The sequence below is a fragment of the Frankliniella occidentalis genome, unplaced genomic scaffold (assembly GCF_000697945.3).
Source record: "Frankliniella occidentalis isolate FOCC.00 unplaced genomic scaffold, Focc_3.1 Scaffold170, whole genome shotgun sequence".
Lineage (NCBI taxonomy): Eukaryota > Metazoa > Arthropoda > Insecta > Thysanoptera > Thripidae > Frankliniella > Frankliniella occidentalis.
In genome coordinates, this window is record NW_026267296.1 from 652,868 (window position 1) to 662,027 (window position 9,160).

The 9,160-nt window shown below is 40.7% G+C and overlaps 3 protein-coding genes across 5 annotated transcripts in view; 2 read left to right on the forward strand and 1 right to left on the reverse strand.

Moving 5' to 3' along the window:
• The first annotated feature begins 27 nt into the window (after positions 1-27).
• On the forward strand, positions 28-2,179 carry LOC113214863 (cold shock domain-containing protein CG9705). Its single transcript, XM_026434359.2, has 4 exons — positions 28-189; positions 558-673; positions 844-963; positions 1,063-2,179. The coding sequence occupies exons 2-4, from the start codon at positions 561-563 to the stop codon at positions 1,223-1,225; spliced, it is 396 nt and encodes a 131-aa protein (XP_026290144.1). The 5' UTR covers positions 28-189; positions 558-560; the 3' UTR covers positions 1,226-2,179.
• Positions 2,180-2,445: 266 nt separating this feature from the next.
• LOC113214750 (1,4-alpha-glucan-branching enzyme) lies at positions 2,446-7,307 on the forward strand. Of its 2 annotated transcripts, XM_026434216.2 has the most exons (15): positions 2,446-2,813; positions 3,036-3,205; positions 3,298-3,413; positions 3,498-3,620; positions 3,695-3,839; positions 3,917-4,007; positions 4,091-4,300; positions 4,371-4,442; positions 4,536-4,707; positions 4,782-4,991; positions 5,070-5,241; positions 5,323-5,507; positions 5,621-5,641; positions 6,107-6,355; positions 6,440-7,307. In XM_026434216.2, exons 1-15 carry the CDS (start codon positions 2,701-2,703, stop codon positions 6,482-6,484), a joined length of 2,094 nt encoding a protein of 697 aa, XP_026290001.1. In that variant the 5' UTR covers positions 2,446-2,700; the 3' UTR covers positions 6,485-7,307. The 2 variants fall into 2 exon arrangements, with proteins under 2 accessions (XP_026290001.1, XP_026290008.1); XM_026434223.2 differs by lacking the exon at positions 5,621-5,641 and having other exon boundaries at positions 2,449-2,813.
• The window catches only part of LOC113214802 (group 3 secretory phospholipase A2-like), a 4,401-nt gene continuing 2,009 nt past the window's right edge, over positions 6,769-9,160 (reverse strand). For both annotated transcript variants that reach the window (XM_052271723.1, XM_052271722.1), the window contains exons 2-3: positions 8,736-9,119; positions 6,769-8,475 (exon numbers count right to left, since the gene is read on the reverse strand). In XM_052271723.1, the coding sequence (XP_052127683.1) occupies positions 8,298-8,475; positions 8,736-9,119 (562 nt within the window). In that variant the 3' untranslated portion in view covers positions 6,769-8,297. The remainder of the gene's footprint in view (positions 8,476-8,735; positions 9,120-9,160) is intronic.

Consider the following 9,160-nt stretch of genomic DNA (forward strand, 5'->3'; position numbering starts at 1 on the left):
AAGAAGAGACCACTGCGCGATTATGGAACAGACCTCCCGGTTCAAGGACGCTCATGAAATGGAGAGCACCTCCTTGATGTTTGTGTTGATGTTGTTGTTGTTACCGTCACACCCGCCGCTGCCGCTGATCTCGCTGTGCCTTGTGCCTCCCCAACTCTCTCCAGGACATTGCAAACTTCATCGGCTTGGGTAAATACCAAAAGTTTTGCCGTCAGTGTGTATCTTAGCTTTCTTCAGGAAGTTCCAGAAGATCTCATCGTTTCGGTTTGGTATTGCAAAGCGATTTGTCGTCATCTTCTTCAACAATCAGATCGCGATGTCGATTGATGCAATAGCGCCAATTAACACAATAGCACTATCGCCTCAACACATTTAAGTAAACGTTTACAAATTACATTTCAGTCGCTTAATTGAATGTTGACAGTTAGTTTTTAAATCTAAAGCTAGTTCCGTTGGTAATCACTCTCCGTGTACCTGTGTCTGAATTTCTTCTATCTAGTTGAAATTTGTTTCAGCTAACTCTGAATCTTTTTTTATCTTGTCTCGGTCTTTTGCAGAAAATGGCAGATGTCTCAGGAGCAGGCGACAGCAACAAGTTGTCTCCTGAGTCACCAAACCACAATTTGTTCGTTCCCAGTCCAATTGTAACAAGAAGAACTCGTACTTTGTCAACGTAAGTTTTATTTACACCAAATCTTACATTCTTTTGATCTTCTGCATATTTTATCATGTAGTCAATTTTATTCCTCTCATAGTATTTTTATGTTTTGTCTCTCATTTTCCATTTTTTAATAGTTCTTTTTAAAAGCCATTTTGTGATATTGTTAACCTACTATGCAACAGGTGTGCGAGAGCCGGAGAGAATCAGGAAACTGGAAAAGTTAAATCATTTTGTCGCTCGAAGGGCCATGGTTTCATAACACGTGATTGTGGTGGATCTGACATATTTGTTCATATATCTGAGTACGTATAGATTCCCATCTTTTCAGTTTTTCAAAATGATCTGTTCGGTGCAAGCTGCAAAACATGAATGATCTTTATCTGAATTTTTTTAATTTACAGTATTGAAGGAGAATATATACCTCAACCTGGTGACCAAGTTCAATACAAGCTCTGCCCAATTCCACCTAAATTTGAAAAACATCAAGCCATTCATGTGAACATTATCAACTACACCCCAGAAGTTCATTTGAAATGGGACTGTCCCAATGGGGATGGAAACTAACATCTACCTTTATTGTTGAGCAGTGCTTGAGTGCGCGGGTGGCTGCCGGGTTTTTCAGGCAGTAGATGTGTAAAGTATTACTGTACTGGCCTGTCACCCTGTTATTGCACTTGTTTTGAGCAATGATGAAACAACTACTTGTCCCTAACTTAACTTATTTATAGTATGCCATCAGGATACATAAATTCTGTTGCGAATACTCAATGATCCATAATATAAAAGGCTATATAGATGACATTGTAAATCAGTCAATTTGGACAAATTTAATACATTCCTCTTTTTTTAATCATCTGTTGGCAACTTACTCCCTCCTTTTCCAAAACCATTTTATACATAATGTTTCGTTAAATCTGTAACTGCCACTATCCAACAAAAAGACTTTTGGCACCCTCTATTAAAAGAATTTGATTGATTGATAAATGTTGAGGCTTGTCAAGTATCAAGAATTTTGAGTGAACATATACGGTACTTAATATTTATTGTTCTCTTAATTTGCGAGAAAAGGTTTGTGTAAAAAGTAGTCATTTTGCACACGGTGAGATTGATAATGTGTACCTCAAGCTATAACCAAATTCATCCTTGTTTGCCTTGGGGACTTTAGGCATTGTTTTGTTGCAGTATTACAATTGATAGAAACAAGTTCTTTGGATCTATCCAAGAAGCTTGTGGTGCTGGGTCCGATTCCATGCAATTCAGAGCCAGAGTGATTCTCTACATGTGACCGCAGTTTCATTTGAGTTTAAATTAGTTTAGTTACGGAACAAAAAGTATCAAAATAGTGTTAAATGCAGTCTAAATAAATATTTGCATGTCCGTGTCTTTTTATTTAAGTTCTCAAAAAATCTTTCAAATTTTTCATTTTGACTTCGCTCTAGTACAGTGACCAAATGAAGCTATTTAATTTTTATCCTGTTAAAACCAAGAATAAATTAAAAAGACTGTGTTTAGATATAATGCGAGTACTTCTTTCCTCATCTATAACCTGGCATTCTGTTGACAGACTAAATGTACTTCAAACTGCACCATGTCATTTTCAAACAGCTCATATTTTTTTATTAATAATTATGTCAACTTGTATCCAAAATGAGATAAAGCAGGAAGTAGGTCTTCCCTATTTCCCCCACTTTTGGCTTAATCTCGGTCCCCACCACCGTCCTTACTGACCCCCACTAAAAAGAAAAGAAAAGGAATGAACAAAAAAACAAAAACAAGAAGCAGAAGAAACGAAAACGGGGAGGAGAGGTTTGCTTGAACCAATGAGGGCGCGGTGAGGAGAGGAGAATGTCGCATTTGTCGATAAACACGTCGTAACTATTGAAGGTCACGGCAAGTCCGGTGCCGATCAGATACCATCGCCCCCTCTCGCTCGAGAAATAGAGGCTCCTTGCCCTGTCCCTCAAGTTTAGAGCAGCATTCGTTTAGCCGGCATCGTCGGTTAACCTTCGTTTCCATCAGGGTTTTAGTGAATTTCAGCCATGGGTGGAAAATTCTCGTCGATGGATCCCATGGAGGTGGAAGTACCGGCTTTAAAAACCCTTCTTGATCGCGATCCTTATTTACATCCATACGAGAGAGAGTTCAGACGCAGGTTTGTACCGAAAATTGTTTCTTACGTGCTCGACCTTCAATTTAAAATCAAGGTCAACTTAGGTAAACACTCCCAATACATGTCAGTAGTTCTCTAAATTGAATAATAACCCGTCATTTGAACATTGAAGGGACATCTAGTCTTACTCTTGACAAACCACATTCTAACATTGTTTTCATTTTAATGAAAAAAAGTGGGTAACAACCTTATTTTCTTTTCCAGGTACGCTGTGTTTAAGGATTACGTTGAGAGAGTAAATTCATCTGATGGTGGTCTGGACAAATTCACAAAGGGTTATGACTACTTTGGAATCCACGTCAATCCTGACAACTCCATTACTGCACGGGAGTGGGCGCCAGGAGCCCAACAGGTGTACTTGGTTGGAGATTTCAGTATGTGTGTTTTCTATATTTGACATTTTCTTGTCAACTTTAGTGTGTTACTCCTACTAATCACATTACTGTAATTCATTCATTATTTTCAGATGGTTGGAACAATGAAAGTCATCCTTTCACCAAGTTGGAGTATGGCAAGTGGGAGATCAACATTCCTCCTTCCTCAGATGGATCACCTGCCATTAAACACTTGTCTGAAATCAAGGTGCTCTTCAAGTTTTTCATCAGTTTTTGAAAAGAAACATCTACTCCCTTCACTATTAATTTACCTCCTGAATTAATTTTGCAGTTGGCCATCCGGACACACAGTGGACAGCTAGTGTTCAGGCTCTCGCCCTGGGCCAAATATGTTGTTCCGCCTCCGAAAAGTGAAGGCTTCACCTATAAACAACGAATGTGGAGTCCTCCTGAGGTAAAACCAATTCCTATTACTTACTTCCTTTTCTTTATTGTAGTGCTTGATAACAAGTGTTTGTACATGTCCAGAAATATCAATTCAAGCATGCTAAGCCAAAGAGGCCAAAGAGCTTGAGGATATATGAATGCCATGTGGGTATTGGAACAGCGGAAGGTAAAGTTGGTACTTACTTGGAGTTTGCTAACAATGTTGTTCCTCGTATTGTTAAGCAAGGTAATTACTCAATCAACCTTATATATCATTAAGTTTTTCTCCGGGTGGTGGATTTGATAAATCTCTATTTTTACCAGGTTACAATACAATTCAACTAATGGCAATCATGGAACATGCCTACTATGCTAGCTTCGGGTATCAGGTTACAAGTTTCTTTGCTGCGTCAAGGTAAGCCATCATATATTATTGTATAGAAGTGTGGTTTCTTATGAAAACTTCTCTTAAAAATGTGATTTTCTTGCCAATCTTAGCCGTTATGGTACACCAGAAGAATTAAAGTACTTGATCGATGTTTGCCATGCAAATGGACTAACTGTTCTTCTTGACATGGTTCACTCTCATGCTTCAAAAAATGTTGATGATGGACTCAACCAGTTTGATGGCACAAACAGTTGTTACTTCCATGATGGAGCTCGTGGAGAGCACACTTTGTGGGACAGCCGTCTTTTCAATTACTCAGAGTAAGCGAGTTTCATTGTAGTGTGCCATTTTACTTTGATTAGCTTATTTCATGAAATTTATTTCTTTTAGATATGAAGTTCTTCGCTTTTTGCTCTCTAATTTGAGATGGTATGCTGAAGAGTATGGTTTTGATGGGTACAGGTGGGTTTAAAGTAGTGGAAATAGATCTATTTAAGTGAACAGCAAATTTCATTCCTACTGAAATATTTTTGCCTAAACCATTTATCCTTTCAGATTTGATGGTGTGACATCAATGTTGTATCACTCACGAGGTCTTGGTCAAGGTTTTGGAGGCCATTATGATGACTACTTTGGCTTAGATGTGGATACTGAGGCTCTAGTCTATCTGATGCTCGCAAACTACATGCTTCACACACTTTACCCTGATATGATCACTATTGCCGAGGTAATAATCTGTACTGTAAGAAGGATAAATATTTCTTAGACATTATTTAATGCTAGGAACTGCTTACTCCCTAGGATGTATCTGGTATGCCTGCAATGTGTCGCCCAGTCGAGGAGGCTGGGATCGGTTTTGATTACCGTTTAGCTATGGCTATTCCAGACAAGTGGATTAAAATGTTGAAAGAGCAAAGTGATGATGATTGGAGTATGGGTGATCTGGTCCACACTCTGACCAACAGAAGATGGATGGAACCAGCAGTAGCTTATGCTGAATCTCATGACCAGGTGAGATTTTAAAATCTTTTTTGGGAGTTCATGGCATGTCTTAAGTACATTATTTTTACTTGATATACTTAATTTCAGGCACTTGTGGGAGATAAAACCATTGCCTTTTGGCTTATGGACAAGGAAATGTATACTCACATGTCAACTTTATCAGAATCTACTCCTATTATTGATAGAGGACTTGCTCTTCATAAAATTATCCGATTAATTACGCATGCTCTTGGTGGAGAGGCATACCTGAACTTCATGGGTAAGCACTCATTTGGCAAATTAGTCTTACAACTGATAATATTAATCTTTGTGTTTAATTTACCTTTATGGACTGTTTCAGGTAATGAATTTGGCCATCCAGAATGGCTTGACTTTCCTAGAGCAGGAAATAATGACTCTTACCACTACGCCCGGCGTCAATGGAACCTTGTTGATGACGAATTGCTCAAATATAAATTCCTTAATAACTTCGACCGTGCGATGAATCATCTAGAAGAAAAGTATGGGTGGTTGAGCAAGGACTCGGTAAGCCTCCCTTATAAGTTGAGTTTAGTTATAATTTCATCTGGATGAGGGGTTGTGAGTTGAGGTTTTCTTTGGGCCTAGTTATTATTGACTATGCTGTCTTATTTGTTAAGGGAAACCAAGTGGAGGATTGGGTGAGTTTAGGTTCTGAAATGCTTTCCCTTAGTAGTTTTATCATTTGTTCATTGGTTTGTAGTTAATGTCCAAGCATGGTTATATAGTTGTATTGAAAGTATTATTGAATAGCTTCTGTGTTCTTTAACTATTAACCTTGTGGATTGTTTATTGTGGTTATTGTGTGCTTATGATAACTTATCTGTGTACCGTGTGTCAGGGCTACGCAGCACAACAGTGTTGCAGGTTTGCATATCTTAGAGGCCATGGCGCTTTATGGGTAGAGTGAGTAGGAAACCCAGCTTACTGTTGTGTCGTGGCCCAGACTCACGGTTGTCTTGATCTGTATATTGATTATTATTGAGGTATGATATGTGATGTGATAGACCTCTGCGTAGCACCTTTATTCTTGACCTGTTGTGCTTTTCATTATTACTTTTAATTTAATTTGTCTTGATTTTCAAAACCTTTTTTCCTTTTTTTAGGGATATGTGAGCTGGAAACACCAAGATGATAAGGTTATTGTGTTTGAGAGGGCAGGTTGCCTCTTTGCTTTCAATTTCCATTCTTCAAAAAGCTATACAGACTACCGCATGGGTGTGGATGTTCCTGGGGACTACAAAATTGTCCTTAACTCTGATGATGCAGAGTTCGGAGGGTTCAGCAGGATTGACAACAATGTAGTCCATCACACATTTGATGAAGGATTTGCTGGACGCAGGCATTCCCTCCAGGTAAAATTTGTCTACTTAATAGTCTTCAAGTTTATCAAATAAATTAAGTGAATAGATTTAAAACTTTTTTCCTTTTTTTTTCAGTTGTACCTTCCATGCCGTGTTGCTTTGGTATTAGCCAGGCACTAGCATACAAATGACCCCTGCCCCTGATGTGAAATTGTACAAAGCCAAGTGCCAAGTCTTTCATATTACTTTTCATTGCATACTGCACAGTCAAGAAAAAGCGTCATCTGTATATTGTCATTGTGTTCATGCATGAAACATTTGATTATATTTTTGAGTCTTGTAAACATTCCTTGGCTTTTAAAATTCCAGGGTGTGCAGTAGTTGTCTTACTGTCTTCATGTATACTAGATATGTAATAGGTATTATCTAAGGCTCCAAAATGTGAACTTTTGCTGATGTGCTACCTATTATCTGAAGAATTATTGTACATTTTAAAATTGAGTCTTTCAACTGTTGGATTGAAATGACCTATATGTGCCATAAAGATTTATATGTACTGATCTATTTTCTATTCAGTCCATATTGTGATAGTCTTGTACTTTAAAGTGATTGTAAAAACGTTTGTGATTATTGTTCGGGTATTGTTAACAAATTATGACAGTATAAAATAATACAAGAATAAGACTCTAAAGCATTGTTTGGTTCTAGTCTTTGATTTGTTCATTTTAATTTCTGTGTGCCATGTATCATTGAGTGTACGTCTGCAATACACCCTCCTCTCCTTTATATGTGAATCTAAATCTAATTGAATTTCATCCTTCCTTTGTATTATTAGCACTGTTCATAAGATTTTGTAATTTTGTTGTTTTGTTTTCTGAAGCTTTTATGTAATCATAGCATATATTTTTTTAGACATTTTTATAGTCTTGCGCTTGTTATGTATCTTGTTAATCATTAAACTTCTATACCTGTTGGGCAATAAATATAACTTCTAATACCAAAATTGCTTTGTTCTCTAATCATTTTGTTTTACCCTTGAAAGATGTAAATGCATCTCCAGTCAGAAAAGTACCAATAAATCAATAAATAATTTATTTTAACAAAATATGAAATTTTAAATTTCATTAATGAGTCCCAAAACAATGGATTGACTAGTAACAAAGAGGTGAGGAACTCCAAGGGATGCTGTTGTGATTTTCCAAATCAGTCATAGATACAAAGAGCTCCGCACCACTTGAGCAAGCTTGAATTGTGAACTTCAGCTTACAGAGGAGAGGAACAGAATAGCGGGTAGGACATTAAAGTATCTAATAGGTCGAGAGATACCCGCCGTCACGTCACGCCAGTCATTCAGGGTAAAGGCTTGACCAATTAGGAACGTTCATTATGTTCTACCCGTTTTTCTTCTTCTTCTTCTAAGTAAAGTGAACAACTCGACCTTAGTCTCTTTTGCTTGGATGATTTGGAAAACATGGGGGCTCTTCACAGGTGTACTCTATGAATGAAAAAGTCAGCAGACACGGGTTGGCAGGGGTGCGAAAAAATATAACCACAGACGAGGTGAAAAAATGGGCGATGTGCAAGAGACACTCGACGAAGAAAAAGTTGCGCGCTGACTTTCCGTGGACGACGAACAGAGTGATACACCCCGGTAGCGCCGCATCTGGTAATGCGCAGGAAGATGCACACAGAAGGTAACGCACTCGCTTCGGCCCGCATTTTCTGCGCATTACTGCATTAAATGAGCATGAAATGCACGTAATGCTCATAAAATGCGTTACCGTTTATGCGCATTTTTACGCGCATTGCCGCATAGCTAATGCACATTTAAGCAGATTTAAGTGCATTGGCGCTACTGGGGCAGCCCCACAGCTTAGAGATCAGTTTATAAGAAAACAATGTCATGGCTCGGCCCATGGGGTCGCGGGAATTTCGGTCGGAGTTTGGGCATAGAGTAAAAGAGAATGAGCCCGGCCAGAGCCGCGTAGCCGCGCTAGTATCGTTTGGGGTTCCTATACCTCCGCACCGTCTGTGGCGAGTCCGAGTCCACGACGTCTTCCACACACGGGACGCGGAGCAGGTTGAAGTAGATGTTGCCCATGATGTTGGCCGTGGGCCTCTTGGACGCCTTGAGGCAGGTCAGCAGCATGTCGTCGCAGATGCAGTGGGACCTGCGCAACATATGCAAAGCAACGTGGTGTCAACGGAGCGAGCGGGGCGTCCATACAGGGCGGGTCCACAGACCCCGTTGATACTGCACCGCATGCAGTCGTGCGGGTGGGCTTGCCCGCCTGCCTATCGTCCCTCACCCTATTATGTGGGCAATGCGCCCACTCACCTGCATACGGTACAGTAGAACTAGTAAAGTCTCCGGGGTCTGAGGGCCACTTCGCGTGCACCACTGCACGCGAGCCACCATGAAGACACTTACTTGGTGTAGAAGGACATGTTGCTGAGGCCGTATCTCGACTGGAAGGCGCGCACCTTGACCGGGCAGAGGTCGTGGGTCCTGCAGCAGCGGTCGATGTCCTTCTCAGAGCCGAGGTCGAAGTAGTTGGCGGCGATGTCACCCGTGCCGCACCACTTGGTGCCGGGCAGGATGCCGCTGAGCAGGCTGGAAGGGTCCGGGCTGTCGTCGATCTTGCGCCTGGTGGCCGAGGCGACGGCCTGCGCCGGTGGCGCCCACGGCCCCCCGGCGGCCACGTCCAGCTCCTGGCAGCGACGCATCAGCGCGTTCATGTCGGCGAAGCCGAGCGTGCTGGGCTTCGCGATCGTGGACAGGTTCTGAAGCGCCTCGCGCGCCACGCTCGCCTTGCTGGAATAACGACCAATCAATGCACACTGAGAAAATGGACA

Excerpts from the sequence above, each read along its gene's own strand:
- LOC113214863 (XM_026434359.2), top strand. The coding sequence starts at position 561 with ATGGCAGATGTCTCAGGAGCAGGCGACAGCAACAAGTTGTCTCCTGAG. Across the intron at positions 674-843 it reads AGAACTCGTACTTTGTCAAC|GTGTGCGAGAGCCGGAGAGA; the intron begins GTAAGTTTTATT and ends ACTATGCAACAG. Across the intron at positions 964-1,062 it reads ATATTTGTTCATATATCTGA|TATTGAAGGAGAATATATAC; the intron begins GTACGTATAGAT and ends TTTAATTTACAG.
- LOC113214750 (XM_026434216.2), top strand. The coding sequence starts at position 2,701 with ATGGGTGGAAAATTCTCGTCGATGGATCCCATGGAGGTGGAAGTACCG. Across the intron at positions 3,840-3,916 it reads TCCTCGTATTGTTAAGCAAG|GTTACAATACAATTCAACTA; the intron begins GTAATTACTCAA and ends TATTTTTACCAG. Across the intron at positions 4,301-4,370 it reads CGTCTTTTCAATTACTCAGA|ATATGAAGTTCTTCGCTTTT; the intron begins GTAAGCGAGTTT and ends TATTTCTTTTAG.